The sequence below is a fragment of the Nicotiana sylvestris genome, chromosome 6, assembly GCF_000393655.2.
Source record: "Nicotiana sylvestris chromosome 6, ASM39365v2, whole genome shotgun sequence".
NCBI classification, from domain to species: domain Eukaryota; kingdom Viridiplantae; phylum Streptophyta; class Magnoliopsida; order Solanales; family Solanaceae; genus Nicotiana; species Nicotiana sylvestris.
The window spans coordinates 112,812,819-112,831,137 of NC_091062.1; the positions used below are offsets into that span (position 1 = coordinate 112,812,819).

Genomic DNA, 18,319 nt, shown 5'->3' on the forward strand with positions numbered 1-18,319 from the left:
ATTTAGATGCTTCACTGATTTTCTTTTTCTCTTGTGTGTTTCTTCCACTATGTTTCTTATTAGTTTCTTCTACTGTAATTTTTATGTATCTCTCCTAGTGTGTTCTTACGAGTTCTTCTACTGTGTCTTCTTATGTGTTTCTTCTACTATGTTCTTGTGAGTTCTTCTATTGTATTTTGCATATTGTTCTTTTACTATGTTTCTCATGAGTTTCTTCTACTGAAAGATGCATGTTTAAGGTCTCAGTTTCTTTCTGAAATCTCTAAACTTGTTTCGTTAGTATCTTTTCCTTGATTACTTGTCCTTTCATATCTACACTCGCTTGATGGCAAGAACCCTAGAATTTAAGGATTCATTCAAGTTTTGAGACTATTGGCTATGTGATTTGTTTATTCTTCATCTCTAAACTAGTTTGATTTCAAAAAAAAGCCCTAACTTCTTTGTACTTATTTCGAGTTTCTGAAGTTATCTCATCTACTACTCTATTAGGCTTCCAAAGCTTTGTTTCGACCTTTGTTTCTTTATATGGTTTTGATTCCCTATTAAACTCTTCTAAGGTCTTTATACTGGACCCTTTGTATGCTATTTAATATTCTCTCTTCTACATTGCTGAGTTACTGAGACTGACCTATGTGACTACCATGTTCCTATAGTCTACTACTTATTGATTTTGCAATTGCATGACGTTTTTCTTTGTCCTAAATTCAGCCTCACATACTTGTGTGCTCTGTATATGTGCTGAACTTCTATCTAAAATGTCTTTCAATTTTTGATTAATTTCAGACTTCCTTTGTGTAAGCCTGGTTAATTTCTTTTCTTGTTTGCTGATTTCCCTGTTACTTGGTCGAAAACTTTCCTTAGCCTTTCTGACTTGGTTTATTCATGGACCAGTAATTACAAATCTCTGACTCCTTGATTTACTATGTACTAATTAATTTTTACCTTATTTATTTAATCGTGTATTTTAAAATTCTCCCCTTAAGTAAACTCTTATGTATCTACCTCTAATTGCCTACTTTGCACAAGATGCTTACTTGATCCTTTTCCTTAAATAATTTTGTTCATTACCATTTAAGTTTAAACTCCTTAATTAAAGGAAGTCTCGTACTAATTGATTTTAATTGATACCCAGTTCCTTAATTATTTTCTTACCTTCTTTTCGCCTGTTTTCACACTATAAATATCTGCTCTTCATTGACACAAACACACCAGCACTCATAGTCTTTTTGAACTTATACCCATACTCAAAAGTATTTTCTCTTGTGGCTTGTTTGCAAGTCATGCTGCCTACTTTTCTCTATTTGCTTCTTTGAAACTGGTATGTCCTGATTTAAAGTTTTCAGCACCACAACAATGTGTTATTTACTACCTTGGTATGCATGTATGCCTACTGCTTTTGTATAGTTCAGCACTTATTCTAGCATGTTGAAATTTCATTCTTCCTGTTCTATTATGAATCCCAAACCCCTACCCCTATGTGTTCATGCTATGGTTTGAGGCACGACAATACTGCAAATTATTGTCCATGAATCAAACTTGGTCCTCTGGGATCCTAGCCTCTAATAATGTGTGTTATAGCAGGTTTAAAGGTATGCTAGCATTCTCCATTGCTGGGCATGCCAAAAGTCTGCCCTTGCCTAAGCAATAGGCTCTTCACAATTTTCCTATTCCCCTGGACCCTTTATGGGTACTTATTTGTAGCTGTTTCCCTCTCCTTTCCCCCTTTTAGCATTCTGTTCTTCACTTGCACACTTTCTTAGTCTTTAAGTTCTGCCCCCTCTTGTGAGCCTTGCCTTGGTAACCTTTGTGCTGCCTCTGAACTTGGACACTTAAGGGTTGGCCCTTCCACACTGCATTTAACCCTGTTCTAATAATACATTTGGGTGTGAGCGTTGCCCGGAGTCCCATTGAGGCTCTTAGGGAACTGACACACTAAAATGGGAGAAAGGCTTTGGATCATGATCTATTGGAGTTGTTTTACCTCATAACTCAGTGAGGAAGTCAGAATCAGGCTTCCTCTAGTTGTACTTTTATTTATAATTTTCTGATGTACTCTTATTTCGGGCTGTAATAATTCGTAATAAACTCTTGGGGATGGTTAGTGAAAAGGGTGGGTAACTATGTGTGCAAAGGGTAGATACCATGTTTATAGGTATTTTGAATTCTGCATATTCAAAATGCATATAGAAATCATGACTATAGGTCATTTTGAATTGTGCATATCCAATTCTCACATAGATACCATGTATATAGGTATTTTGAATTCTGCATACTCAAATGCATATAGACATCGTGCCTATAGGTCGTTCTGAATTCTGCATATCCAATTCTTATATAGAAGTCATACCTATAGGATTGTTCAATTCTGCGTATTCAATTACACCTAAATACCATGCGTATAGGCCTTAAGCAAAATTCTGCAAACTAGATACCATGTTTGTAGATTAAAACCAGTCTTGTGCATCTAGATACTATGCCAATAAGATTTTTCTGCATTTTTACACCATGTCTACAAGGTTCAAAATCAAAAACATGTAGATAGCATGCCTATAGGAACTCCTAATCGAATCTGTGCCGCTTCATTCAACTTATAGAGCTAAAATTGATAATATCGGGTACTGTCAGTTGTATAACTTGTAACCAATTCATTAAGACTTGCCTCTCTTTTAACAATTTGATTACCCTTATTTAGCGAGTTTAACCAGTATGTTTCAGGCCCTACTATTTCATTGTTTTTCTGAATCCAGTAGATATTATGCCTATAGGATCCTTGTCCAACGCTTATGCAAGCCTTAGGGTAAAATTATAAGCTGAATCTGTTTCTGTTAATTATTACAACTAGCAGGCAGGCTTGATTCGGACTTCTTATCTGAGTTATGTAATAAACTAAAACTTCCTCAATAACCGTCCTTCTTCATCTATAATAATCAGACCTAAATAGTATGTGTATGTCATGTTGAATACGTGCTTCTTTATTCAAGGAGGTATATGTGAGCCTCTGTTTGTTATGTGTTTTCCCCCAACTTGCAATACGTGTTTTGTATGTCGCCTTAGAGTTTTTACCTTTGAAACTACAAATAAGCCCAATATCCCTCCCTTTAGGATTAGTAGTCCTAAATGCCTCCGGGACTGATAGGATTGGGATGGGTAATAGTATGCAATAAGTAAACGAGACCAACCCGCACTTTAAATGCCTTAACGGGGTGGAAAGGGTACATATAGATATGATGACCACGCGATAACATCACGTGTAGCTCCTCATTGAGGAGTGATTATTGGACGTTGTGTGGGGTGATCAATATTTTTAGTAAACCTAGGACCCCCCATTTCCTTTATTCTTATTTCTTTAATATTTTCATTCCAGAATCTGCTTCCTCAAATTGCACTTTTAAACTTTGTCTATTTTCAATCCTTTATATGTGAAATCCCCTCCTATTTGAGCTTTATTTGTCTATATACTAATTGTGCCCTAAACTCACAATAATTGTCTGGCCGGGAACTACACTAGTGGTTTTTGAGGGGTGCCTAACACCTTCTCCTTGTAATAATTTCAAGCCCTTATCCAATCTCTGGTTACTCAAATCAAACCCTTTTGTTGTCCTAATGCACCATAATCATCAGGTGGCGACTCTTCAAATCAAACGCAATTTCCAAAAGGAATGAGTTGTCCCTCCAAATGTCACAAACTTGATTCTGCGAGGAAAAAGGGGGCGCGACAATCCCTTGATTGCGTCCGAATTGATAGGCTTCTGTAAGTATGAGTGCTCCACCTTTTAGTAACCTGTGAACCATGTAAGGACCTTGCTAGTTAGCTAAAAATTTTCCTTTGGCTTCATCTTGATGTGGAAAGATCCGCTTCAACACCAGCTGCCCTGGTGTGAACTGTATTGGTTTGACCCTTTTATTGAATGCTCTAGACATTCTATTCTGATAAAGCTGACCATGACACACTGCATTCATCCTTTTTCCATCTATGAGGGCTAATTGTTCAAAATGACTCCTTATCCATTCTACATCACTGAGCTCAGCTTCTTGTATGATCCTTAAAGAAGGAATTTCAATCTCAACGGGAATGACAACTTCGGTACCATAAACTAGCAAATAGGGAGTTGCCTCGGTTGATGTACGGATTGTGGTACGGTATCCCAATAAGGCCAATGGTAACTTCTCGTTCCATTGCTTGTGATTCTCTACCATTTTCCTTAGTATGTTCTTGAAGTTCTTGTTGGCAGCTTCCACGGCTCCGTTCATTTGAGGCCTGTATGTTGTGGAGTTTTTGTGCTTGATTTTGAAGGTTTTGCACACGGATTTCATTAGATCATTGTTGAGCTTGGCGTCATTATTAGTGATGATAGATTCAAGAACCCCGAATCGACAAACAATATGATCCCTAACAAAATCTACAACGACTTTCTTGGTTACAGCTTTGTAAGATGCAGCCTCTATCCATTTTGTGAAGTAATCGATGGACACTAAAATGAACATGTGCCCGTTTGAAGTAGTGGGTTCGATCAGACCAATGACATCCATTCCCTAAGAAGCAAAAGGTCAAGGTGCACTTGTTGCATTTAGTTTGTTTGGCGGCACTCATATCATATCTGCATGTATCTAGCACTAGTGGCATTTCTGGACATACCGAATGCAATCTATTTCCATAGTTATTCAAAAGTATCTGGCTCTGAGTATCTTCTTGGCTAGAACAAAACCGTTCATATGTGGACCGCAGGTTCCAGCATGTATTTGCTCGAGTAATTTGGAAGCTATTTTGGCATCAAAACACCTTAATAGTCCTAGACCATGTGTTCTCCTATACAAAATTCCTCCGCTTTGGAAGAAATGATCCTACGTAGAGTGCGTTTCTCAGTATGGTTTTCCTGCTCTATGTATTCTCCTTTCGCCAAATATTCCTTGATGTCATGGAATAATGGATTTCCGTCCATTTCTTCTTCAACATGAGCACAATAAGCTGGTTGACTATGGATCCTTACTGGAATGAGATCGATGAAATTCTTATCTGGATGTTGTATCATGGAAGACAAAGTAGCCGGTGCATCTGCGAACTCGTTCTGGACTCTTGGAACATGTTTGAATTCTATATTTGTGAACCTTTTCATTAGTTCTTGCACATGATACATGTATGGTAGTATCTTGGTATTTTTCATAACCCATTCTCCTTGTACCTGTTGTACCAGAAGATCCGAATCACCAATTACCAGCAACTCTTGTATATTCATGTCAATGGCCAAGTTGAGCCCCATGATGCAAGCCTCATATTTTGCCATATTGTTGGTGTATGGAAACCTAAGCTTTGTGAATACTGGATAATGTTGACCTATCTCTAACACCAAAACTGCTCTAATACCCACTCCTTTGAAATTTTCAGCTCCGTCAAAAAATATTCTCCAACCGTCGTAGGCTTCATCAACGTCCTCTCCTATTAATGACACTTCTTCGTCAGGAAAATACGTTTTTAGTGGTTTGTATTCTCCTCCTACAGGATTTTCGGCAAGATGATCTGCCAAAGCATGTCCTTTGACTGCCTTCTGAGTTACATAGATGATATCAAACTCGCTCACCAATATTTTCCACTTGGCCAACTTCCCGGTAGGCATAGGCTTCTGAAAGACGTACTTCAGAGGATCCATCCTTGATATGAGGTATGTGGTATAGGCACAGAAGTAGTGCCTTTATTTCTAAGTTGTCTAGGTCAAAGCACATCAAGTGCGTTTTAGCAGTGAGTACCGTGCTTCATAAAGTGCGAACTTCTTACTCAAGTAATATATAGCTTGATCCTTTCTTCCCGTCTGGTCATGTAGTTGCAAAACACAACCGAAAGCCCCCATCTAATATAGAGAGGTAGATTAGCAGTGGCCTACCAGGCTCTGGTAGGACTAGGACTGGCGGTGTGGATAGGTAATCCTTGATTTTGTCAAAAGCCTTATGACAATCCTCAGTCCATCTGGTTGCAGCATCCTTCTTCAACATTTTGAAAATTGGTTCACATATTACTGTGGACTGTGCTATAAAGTGGCTGATGTAATTGAGGTGTCCCAGGAAACTCATCACGTCCTTCTTGTTCTTTGGTGGTGGTAATTCTTGGATAGCTTTAACTTTGAAGGGTCCAACTCGATTCGTCGGCGGCTGACGATGAATCCCAATAATTTTCCGATAGGAACCCCAAATGCACATTTTGCGGGGTTCAATTTTAAATTGTACTTCTGTAGCCTGTCAAAGAACTTAGTCATATCTGCTTTGTGATATGTGGATTTCTTGGATTTGATGATGACATCGTCAACATATATCTCTATTTCCTTGTCTATCATATCAAGGAATATGGTCGCCATGGCCCTCATATAGGTGGCCCTAACATTCTTCAGACCGAATGACATCATTTTATAGCAATACACTCCCCATGGTATAATGAAAGCTGTTTTATCTACGTCTTCTTCGTCCATCCAAATCTGATGATAACTCGGGAAACAATCTACAAAGAATTTGAGTTCATGCTTGGCGCAATTGTCGATCAGAATGTGTATATTTGGTAGTGGAAAATCGTCCTTGGGACTTGCTCTGTTTAAATCCCCAGAGTCAACACACACTCTGACTTTCCCATCTTTCTTCAGAACCGATACAATGTTGGCTAACCAGGTTGGGTACTCAACTACCCTGAGGACTTTGGCTTTGATCTACTTAATGACTTCCTCCTTGATTTTTAGGCTCATGTCTGGTTTGAACTTTCTGAGTTTCTGCTTCACCGGAGGACACATTGGATTGGTAGGCAACTTATGAGCCACTATAGATGTGTTTAGAATGGTTAAGTCATCATATAACCATGCAAGAATATCCTCATATTCTTTCAGGAAATGAGTGTATTCTTCCTACTCTGACAGTGACATGTGAATACTTATGCGAGTTTCTTTGATGGTTTCAGAATCTCTCAAATTGATTGTCTCAGTTTCGTCCAAGTTAGATTTACGCTTATTCTCGAAATTCTCAACTTCTCTGAAAACTTCCTCAAGTATATTATCTTATTCTTCCAAGTCACTATCCTTATATTGCATTGTCTCATTACATGCCACAGTCGTTGGTTCATCAAGGTAAGAAATAGTAATGCTGTAGAAGAAAAATATGAAAGATAACGATAATAAAACATCAATTTTTTTGATAAATGCTGAAACGTTAAACAAAGTATCGTCTAGATGACTTCAAAACAATGTTTTCCAAAACAAAATACTGAAAGAAAGGTGTTTTCAAAACAAAATGGTCAAAAGACTTGTTTTTTAAATAACATTAGTAGCCATGCTACCCTAGGACTCATCTAGCCCTGGATGGTGTGGCGGTCCAGTTCCTGAGAAATGCTCCTCTCTCCACCGTCTGAATGATAAGGCCTTCTTCCTCCTCCTCCTCAACTATCACATTGCAATCCATATCTTCGTCTTCTAAGAACCGATTCCTTAGCCCATCCAAAGCTTCTTCTTCTTCGGATCCCCATATTGTATTGGCCTGATGGAAGGTCTGACTCAGATGCGGCATTGGCTACTTAAGAGGGTAATAGGGACCGCGCCATGGTGGCGACCAATCATCATATTCCTACCATGTATACGGATATCCAAGCCCAACAGTTGTACCATGACATTTCAACTGTATTGGTTGGTAATGCCCTGGAGCTTCTTCCAAATCTCTTTGCTGGGTTCATACCTAGACCATGCTAGTATGCTTTCTATTTTGTGGCTCCAGCATTTATCTTTCTCAATTGCGTTGACGCGCTCAATGCGGTGATAAGTTTCTCCACCCAATTTCCTTCTATTCTCTACAACCGGAACTGTTTGATTGGTATAGATGGGATTGCTCCCATCTCCATGAATGGTTACCTCTTGATGATTCCATTCAAATTCAACAGCTTGGTGCAAAGTGGATATGATAGCCCCGATGGCGTGTATCAAAGGTCGTTCCAATAACAGATTGTAGGAGGCAGATATGTCCAGCACCTGAAATTCGACATCGAACCAAGTAGGACCCATCTGCAAATATAATCTGGTTTCCCCAATCATGGCTTTTTGCGACCCATCAAACGTCTTCACATTCATAGTTCCTACTCGTATTTCATGCAAACCATTTCCCAACCTTTTTAGAGTTATCAACGGACAGATGTTGAGACTGGACCCTCAGTCTATCAAAACCCTGGAAATGAACTTATCTTTGTATTGCACTGTGATATGCAGTATCCTATTGTGGCTCAATCCCTCATGTGGTAGTTCATCTTTGTGAAAGGTGATCTTCTGGCTTTCCAGTACTTGCCCTACCATGTTGGCCATATATCCACTGGTTATGTTGTTGGGCACGTAAGCTTCATTCAACACTTTCATCAGAGCATTCCTATGCGTCTCAGAATTTTGTAGCAGCGACAAGATGTATATCTAGGCGGGAGTTTTGTTCGGATGATCAGCAATAGAGTATTCTCTTGCCTGTACTTTTGTCCAGAGATCATTTGGACTAGTTTCAATGATGGGTTGTTTGGCAGCAACTTCCTTGCTTGTTCCTCCCAAATTTTTAGGGGTATAGATTCTTCCAGTTCTGGTAATCCCTTGTGCAGCATCAGACTCTTCCATTTTTTCTTTCCCTTTTCTCCAAGCTTCGGCAACATAATCCCAATGTACGATGTTGGAATTGAAGGGTGGCGTGGATGCCACTGTCACAGTAAAAGGTGTGGCTACTTGTACTTCAAATGGAGTAGGCGTAGTTATAGGTGTGGTCACTTCAATTTCAAATGAAGTTGATGCAGCTACCTCAACTTCGACCGATGGTTGTATCTATACCACAATAGGAGTGAGTGTGGCTGCAGGTTTCTTAGGGTCATCACCTTCCCGAATAATCCCAATTGACCCTTCAGGATCCCATTCTTCATCAGTTTCTATCGCATTTACTCCTTCACCACTATGGTCCAGGAGAGGGTTCTTGTGACCATTGGGTGCGACTGCCTTTGCTTGTATGACTTTGGTATCAATCAGGGTCTAAATCTTGTCTTTCAGAGTGTGGTATTCATCAATAGTATGTTCCTTCATGCCGAAATGGTATGCACATATTTTGTTTGGGTTGACCCACTGGGAGGAGTTTTCCATTACGATAACGGGAATAGGGGTAACATATCCGACAACCTTTAGTCTTTCATATAGCTGGTCGATGGGCTCAGCAATAGGGGTGTACTGTCTAGATGGTCTACGATCGAAATTGGGTCTAGGTTTTTGATAGTTTTGGCGGGTTGGAGGTGAATAATAATAGGCTGGTTGGGTGTGGTAGGCGGTAGCGGATTGAGGATATCTAGGAGGTGAAGGTTGGTATGTGGGTGGAAGTGTTTCTTTCTTCTTTGATATACCCCCTGACTGTAATGCTTTGTTTGTAGCTTGCAATGCCTCAAAATTGGTTACCATCCAACTCTTGATCCCTTCTTCAATCCTTTCCCCGAGTTTGATGAGATCGGAGAATTAGTGATTTTCGATGACCATTAACCTTTCATAGTATTGTGCATACTGGACCTTGACAAAGAATTTGTTCATATGCTCTTCTTCTAGTGTCGGCCTGACCTTTTCATCTTCTGACCTCCATCGAGTATCATATTTACCGAACATTTTCGTTGGTTTCTTCTTGAGGTTCTGTATGTAGAAGACGTCCGATGCATTCTTTGTATTAAACCTGAATCGGTCCATGAAGTCTAATGCCATGATTACCTAGTTACCCACTTCTTGTGATTTTGACTGATGTACCAAGGTAGGGCGTCTCCAGTGAGACTCCTCATGAGCAGCTTCATTGGAATTCTTTCATATTTCCCAACTCCCACGAGCTTGTCACAGTACGTCCTCAAATGTACTTTCGGGTCACCTGCTCCGTGAAACATCTCGAACTTTACAAACCCTCCGGCAGTTCTACGTCTGGCTGAATACACAGATCTTTATAATTCAAACCTTCAATACATTTGCCTCTTTCGACACCCTGGACTCGACTTGTTAGCTTCTTGAGCTCTTCCACCATACTCTTAATGAGCAGGTCCTTCTTAGTGGATTCTAGTGTGTATGAGATTGGTTGAGTGGAGTGGAGTGAGGTTTTCACGTATATGGGACTATTTTGGTTGGTGCTGGGGTTTTGAGTATAGTGGTGATCATTAGTTGAATTTTGCGGATCAGGGATGGGTTGTGGAGTATTCCGAGGAGTATGGTAAGTGGTTTGTGGGTATTGAGTTGGGAGATATTGTTTTTGAGGGGGTGTTGGTATTGGTGGGGGATTAGGATTCTGGGGAGGTATTGCGTATTGATGGGGAGCGGGAGGATTTTGTGGTCATTGGTTTGGTGTATTTTGAGAAGGTACTTGGTTCTGGGCATTTTGCTATTTAATATCTGGGACATTTAGGGTGAGGGAAAGGTTAGCCAGGTTGTGGACCTACTCAAGCTCCCCTTGCAATTCTAGTATCTTCTGTTACAACCGCAGGACCAAGTAATTATGTGCCAGAGTACTCCGACCGTTTGAAGTTTCAACATTCTCCACGTGCACAGATTTTTCCTTACGGATACCACTCATATCATCCATCTTATCCTTTCCCTTGCTTTTTGGATTACTTAGAGGGAGGAGGAGGAGGAGGGCCTCTAGATCTGGTGTGATATGCTGACAATGCCAGTATGTGCGAACCAACCTTAGGGGATGGGAATAATCAAAATAAAGAAAAAGGAAAAAAGGTAAACAAGTCAGTAAGGATTCTGAAAAGTATTTGCATGTATTGTAGGAATGTAAATTCACGTCATAATTTGGGGAACCTTGTTATGCCCGAGGTAAGCCTAGCGACAAGTAGATTTGGAGAAACTTAATGCCGATAAATGCCTCGTTTCATTAATGTAATAAATAAGACGAACCTAAAAACGACAATAAATAAATGAGTTACTAATGGCATCTGCCTTATTACATTCGAATTCTAAAATGACTCAAAAAACAGATAAACCTAATCTATTTGGTCCTAGAGGGACCTTCTCCATACTTGACCCTCTTGGCTCCATTGATAAGATTCTCCATGTCGTGCATGTCCAGCAGCAGGTACGCCCTTGCTAGGTGTCCTTGTTCGTTGCCCTCTACATTCTTACAGTCTACGACCCTTTTCCTCATCTTCCCTTCCAGTTCCATTAGACCCTGCTCCAAATATTCCAACCTTTATGTCGACCTTGTAGCCATTTCTCTCCACTCGTTAATTGACTCCATGTCTAACTTGTGTTGTTCCAAATTCCTAGCTTCAGACTCAAGGACTCTTTTGTGTAGCCTCTCATACTTCACATGTGCTTCAGCAGCCTCATCTATGACCTTGTTTCCTTGGCCAATCCCTGGCTCGATTATTCCTGCTACGTTATCTTCTAACCATGATTGGTAGAAGTACACATGACCTGCGTGCTATCGATCTGGCTCGATGGTATCCTTTTCCATGATAATCTTCAAATGCCACATGTGTTGTGCCTCACATTTGTATGGAATGGCGACATCCTGAAAATCTGCTTTGTAATGACTCATTTTGGAGACTCGCGGTATGACTTGTTTTCTACCAGTTTGTCTCATGACCCTGATAGGAACATAGGGATGTATGCCCCTTAACCCAATCAACACCAAATGCGAAACATCCCTGGATCTAATGATGAATTCGCTAGTAGGGAACCACTCGAACATCCAATGAACCTTGTCCTCGGTCAAATTGCAGAAAAACTGTACCCATTATGTAGCATTATCTGGCTGTGCAAACCTGTCTGGGATAAAGGTCATTCTTTTCGGATGGTGGAAAGCTATGTGATCATTCCATGGTCTCCATGGAAACTCTTGGCGATATTGGCCTCTCTGAAGATGTTCTAACAACCAAATCTGCAGCAGCAAGTTACAACCCTCAAAATGTTTGAACCCTTTCTTGCAACGATCCAGAGGCCGGTATATTCTGCTACAATCATCGGAACAATAGTATATGTTTATCCCTCGATTCCCTTTATTAAAGCTTTGGTTACCATGGCCAACCTGGTGTGAATTCTATCCCCCTGGCTTGGAAACACTATTTATACCCAGAAAGAAGATGATGAATACAAAAACCCTACGATGAGTCCAACCTAGGGAGGTAATGGAGAATTCGTCATGAAAGATACGGTAAGATTTTTTGTGTCTGGATCGTTCATAGAGGAAGTCGAAGGGTATGTAGGACTTCTTTGTGCATGCCAAGTCGTCATTCTTTCTCAAACCCATCATTTTCAGAAACCCCCTAATCATGTGATTTTCTGGTACTAGTAAACCGGGACTATCCCATGGCAATCCAGCAGATCCTCCTATTTCCTCCAAAAGAGGAGTCATTTCTATATTGCCAAAATGGAATACAGCCCTTTCTCCGTCCCAGAACATAGTAGCAATCTCGATCAGCATGTTGTTTGGCTGGATGTCTAATAAGAAGGGTAAGTTTCCAAGAACCCTTTTCACGTGTTGTTTGTTGCTTGGTGAAAGGTTTTCCCACAAATCCAGCAATAACGGTGGTATATTTCGGACCATGCCGAACCTGAGAACTTTGTGCCTCATTTTCTGCAAAAATAAACAGAGTTAGACCCTTTCCCCCTCCGGATTCGACTACTTACACATTAACGATTGGCATGTCGGCATTTATCTCTCCAAATAATGCACATATCATGGTTGCGCCCGTTGGGATTATGGAAATCCCGGTGGACTTTGGACAAGGTTTTTCTTAGAAGGTTATTATGCGGACAACATATTAACCCGGACTAGGTTTGATCATGATTCATGTACAGTTATTATCAGAGTAAGGTTTCTATAGAAGTCTAGACTGGTACCCTCAAGCGGACGACTTGAGAGGGAAAGGCACGGAACTGTTGATTGCACCGCTGATCGATGTTTTACTGCAAATAAGCCTTTCCAAATGTAAAGGATGATTTTAGGAAGAGCGCGGACACTCAAAAAGTGCCGTTATGGTATTAGTACGAACGAGTGAAATACGATGTTGAGTATGCTTTGTGCAAAAAAAAAACACATTGTCAAGTATTTCACATGTTTGAAAATAAATGCAGTATTGAATGAACGTAAAGACATAAAGGAAAGAAAAACAGGGAAGAAGTTAGTTCGCGAAATAAAGGAATTGTAATAAAGCAAATAAAGGGGGTAAGGATTGGGGAGAGACATGATATAGAAATATTAAAAGTTTGGAGCAAGTGATCATAATTAGGAACTAAGGGGAAACACACGTTGTAATCGAATTAAACGAAGAGTTTCATATGAGTTCATATAAAGGGGAAATAGGGAAAAAGATGTGCATGTAGCAATAAAAAGGGAAAACAAGAGCGGGATATTCGAATAATAGCAAAATAATAAAAATACACTTATCGAGATAGACTAATTCATGTAGATCAAGTTTGTAATGGTAAGAGCCTAAAGATAATACCCAGCAGAGTCGCCATGCTATCGCTCCCCCTTTTTCTCGCGAAATCGTGTTTCGACATTTGACAACTCCTTTGAGAGTGTAGGGAAAAGGAATTGGTTAGAGTCGCCACCTAACGAATTAAGGTGAGTTAGGGCACCTAGAGCAGATAACTCATATTATACCAGTTTGCATCACCAGAGATCGGGTAAGGGCTCATATTACCTTTAGGAAAAAGTGTTAGGCACCCTTCGAGGTCCATAACGGTGGGTCCCTACCAAACTTAAATTAAGCGAATTAGTCTAGGAAATCGAAGAGATCTATTTAATAGGGATGGGGGTCCTAAATTTTTTAGCCTATAGGAACACCCCGTGCAACATAAATAATACTTCATAACTCCCCCAGGACGGGGATATTACTCATATTATCCAGCGAGCACAGACTACCATCTCCTACTACCCGATTACTATCTTTAAGTTGTTACTTAAAGCGCTCTAGTTGATTCTAGTTCGTTTTCTATGCGTGCACTAACTGTCCCTTACCTATGGTCTTGGAGACATTAGGGCCTCTATTTGGGATGGTTCTAGACTAAGCCTAAGTTGCTCAAAACTGTAAAAGACTAGGCGACAAGAAAAACAATTAGGACTTTCAAATAAAAGCAGATATGAGCTCATGTTGACCTCCACACATAAAACAACAAATGCACGCTATTGATTGACAGGCTTTATTAATCTTAAAGTCATATAGGCAGGATATCTATGTGAGAAATAGGAGAGCAGTAGTATGCAAAGAACTCAGTTTCTTAATGTGAATGCTAGGATCTATTATTTGCCTATTGATTTTAATTCAGTATAATATCTGGGCGCTTCAGACAATAATGAATAATAGTAAATCACAACTATAAATCCAGAATGGTCATTAAATCCTATAGGCATATTATCTAAATGATTAACAGTGACGGTTGTATTTGGAATCATTTAGTAGAATCCTACAGGCAGGATTTCTGCGAGTGTAACGAACATTAACCTATAGACATAAGTTCTAGCATTGAACTAACGTTAATCATATAGGCATGATATCTACTATTAAATTGATTTTTTATCCTATATGCATGATATCTACTATTGAACTAATTTTTATCATATAGGCATGATATCTATTATTGAACTGATCTTTATCCTATAGGCATGATATCTACTATTGAACTGATTTTTATCCTATAGGTATGATATCTATTATGCAGTATATAGCCAGAAATTTTACACACTGCCAGAAAACAATTAAGCAAGATATTAATCCTATATGCATGATTTACTAACACATATTTGTTGGACATATTGATACATCATATATGCATGATCTCTAATAAATATTAATATTAACCCTATAGGCAGGATCTCTAATACGTGAGCACAATATTGAACTTATACAGTTATGACAAATGAGCAGAATCAAAAGCATAAATGAAACCCTATAGGTAGGATTTCTACCCGAATTAACAAAGAAAATTAAGAACCCTTCCCAATTTTTACTAAACACCCTAGAATCTGTTTGTTACAAAGTTATTACAGACCAGATTAGTAAATGAATTACATCAGAGTAATGAAATAAACTATAGGGATCCCTTTATTAGGCCCAAATATACCCGGGCAACCAGGACTTCAAACTATTTCAGCTTCAAGGCTTATTTCATAGGTACAACATAGTCAGTGTTGAGTAATTCACCCATAGCACATATAGAACCAGGTTTCTAGTGTGTCAAAGTTCCCAAGGGACTCAGGGACCCAAGGCAATGCTCACACTAGAGAACAAATGCTCAGAAGTTATTCCAAGGAGGTTAAGAACCAAACCCCAATGTGTCAGAGTTCACAGGAATCTCACATAGACCCTGAATAGTGCTCACACTGGGGAGGTTGAGGATAGAACCTAAAGGACTTAAGGGTAGAAGTTTAAAAAGTAGCAGCACATAAAATGAGGAAGGGACAGATTTAAAACAGTGTTGATTTTTGAAGAAAACCATCATAACAGAGTTTAGAACACAGAATTTGTAGGAAGAATTGCACCAAGAAACCAATTGGCAAGGTTTGCAAAGTATATAGTTTTAAACAGGTTAAGTCAGAAAAAGACCTAATTACACTAAGTGTGCATGCTGACATTTTAGGACAACCTTGTTTAATCACAGCAACATTTAGGCAAAGTGTTAAGGCAAACAGTCAAATTATCACATGAATTTAGAGGGGTGCAAGACATGTTAGAAAACAAGTTGGCAGGGCACATGAATTAAGTAACAATACAAATCTATAAAGTTTAGGATTGATTAACTAATTCCATACTAGTAGTACCCTAAGGATGCTAAGTTCAGAACAAGTTCAGGACCAGCAAACAGTATGCATGAGACAAGTTAAGATAATAAGTTATCCTTTAAGAGGATTCATATTATTCAAGATAACCAATTAATTGTATCCCTTATGGGATTAGATGAACTTATAGAATCATAAAAGTTGCAGAATCATGCTCAGAATAAAGTTCAAACATGCTGGCTCGAAAAACACAAATTATGGAAATATAGAAAAACAAAATGGCAAGAGATAATGACTTACCAGTTAGGCAGGAAAACAAGAATATATATCACAGTAGTCGAGTCCAAAATTAATTGGCCTTGGCTTTCAGCCGGCCAAGACCAGAAACAAATGAGGAAAGAGAATTAGAGTTAAAATCTAAGTTTTCACTGAAAGTTTTGATAGTTCCAGTCTCCCTAAAGGGGAAAGGGGAAAGGGTTTAAATAGTGGTAAAAGTTAAACACACAGACAAGGAAAACAATCAATCAACCTCAGAAGAAAAGGAAAGAGTAGCATGCGAAATCAATTCAGAATCAATTTTGGAGAAGTCAAGCAATCCTAGTTTTTAGGAAAACAAATATTACCAGAATATACACAATAATAACATAAGATGAACCAAATAGCACTAAAAATTAGAGAGTCAAACTAATTTTAGTCCGATTTAAGAAAATCTGAAAACCCTAATTTTAGGGTAAGACAAATATTGAAAAACAAATATGATAAAAATAGGCCATAGTAGAATATAGGACGAATATGGATAGAATAATACTTAAAATCAGAGAGTCAAACCTATTTTAGTTCAACTAAAAGAGATCTGAAAACCCTAATTTAGGGTAAGTAAGAATTCACAAAAGATACACAAATATTCGTACTTACAAAGAGCAAAATGATGAACACAGACGGAATAAACAACAAGTTAAGGATTTTAACCAATTTTTGGTTCGATTCTTACAAGATCTGCTTGCAATATGAGGCAAACAATTATATAATACCAAAAACGGGTAACCAGTAAGGAGGAGGGGTTAAAAAGGTAAAGGAATCATGGATTGATTCCATTTTGGGGTTGGAATCGGAGAGATTTGTGAGATGACGGCGCTAGGGTTTTGAGAGGATAAGAGTAAGACATAAGAGAATACAGAGGCGGTGGGTTTGAGTAAATGAGAGTTAGGGTTAGGGGTTTGGTTAATTAAAACAAGGGAAAGGAATATGGGCCGAAGATCAACACCTGGGATTTTAAAAGTGACCGGGACGGGTTATAATAAACGGGTATCGACCGGGTTTAGCGGGTTAGGTTAATTGATTTGGGATGGTACATAGGGGTGTTGGGCTTAGGAGTTTAAGTAGCTGGGCTGGTGTGGTCCGAAAATAATTAAGAAAAGGGCTAAATTTTAAATACCCATTTTAACAAATAAATAATTTGTAGAAAATAATTAATAAATAACAAAAACATTACTTGTGCATGAAAATGATTTAAAATAATTACTTAAAATTATAAAATATAAAAAGTCATTTTTTGTATAAATAATGCAATTATGCACATATATGGGCTATAAATATGATTATAATAAATGCATCAAAAATATTTAAATCTTAATATGGATATAAATGAAGAAAACTAAATGATAAATCATCATGAAAATTATTTGAGATGCAATTAATAATTATTTATATGATAAAAATATAGGAATAAAATGATTAAAAGCCTTTAAAAATTATAGAAAATTATGATAAATGCTTGTATACATTTATAAACCAAGTGATGGTGCATATGCACTTTTTTGAAAGTATATATCTATATTTGGAAAACATGAGGGAAAAATTGGATACCAACACCAAGTGGCAGCCGGGTACTCGAGTAAACTTTGCTTCAACTAATCTTGAGTGAACTTTGCTTCAGCCAGGTACCCGAGTGTTGAGACCTTGAGTAAAAACTTGAACAACCCAGTCATTAGTGATCAGAGAAACATCCATTCTCTCTACTTGGAACCGAGACACGATTTCCCTGAGCATCTCGTTATCTATCTGCCTTACCTTGAAAAGGCCTGACTTACTCGTTGCAATTTTAATGGCTCCGGCGTGTGCTTTTACAAAAGAATATGCTATAACAAACAAATCAACAGAATTAGGAGGTAAGTTATGATACCATATCAAGGCACCCTTGGACAGAGTCTCTCCGAACTTCTTCAGCAGTACGGATTCAATTTTGTCATCTTCCAAGTGGTTTCGTTTGATGCCGCACGTATACGAGGTGACGTGTTCATTCCGATTGGTCATCCTGTTATACTTGGGAATCTCGGGCATACGAAACTTCTTCGGGATTGGCTTTGGAGCCGCACTAGGAGGGAAGGATCTTTGCATAAACTTTTTAGAATCTAGTCCTTCTAAGATCGGGGGTACCTCCGGTATTTGATTAACACCGGAGTTATAAGTGTCCACTTTTTTATCATTATCCTAAATCTTCTTCTCTCCGGACTCGATTCTCTTGGTGAGTTCCTGGAGCATCCTCATAATTGTGGGGTTAGTCCCCGAGCGATGGGGCTGCATGCCTGCAACG

General features: G+C 38.8%; 1 protein-coding gene across 1 annotated transcript; it reads right to left on the bottom strand.

Annotated features, from left to right (window-relative positions):
- Window positions 1-4,790: 4,790 nt before the first annotated feature.
- LOC138871112 (uncharacterized) lies at window positions 4,791-5,645 on the bottom strand. Its single transcript, XM_070148968.1, has 2 exons — window positions 5,319-5,645; window positions 4,791-5,180 (listed from the first exon to the last, which is right to left on the bottom strand). The coding sequence occupies exons 1-2, from the start codon at window positions 5,643-5,645 to the stop codon at window positions 4,791-4,793; spliced, it is 717 nt and encodes a 238-aa protein (XP_070005069.1).
- Between the last annotated feature and the right edge of the window lie 12,674 nt (window positions 5,646-18,319).

What these genes read in the sequence shown, in the direction of transcription:
- LOC138871112 (XM_070148968.1), bottom strand. Translation starts at nt 5,645, where the DNA reads ATGGATCCTCTGAAGTACGTCTTTCAGAAGCCTATGCCTACCGGGAAG. An exon ending in AGATAGGTCAACATTATCCA is followed by an intron (nt 5,181 to 5,318) that starts GTATTCACAAAG and finishes CTGGTACAACAG; the next exon opens with GTACAAGGAGAATGGGTTAT.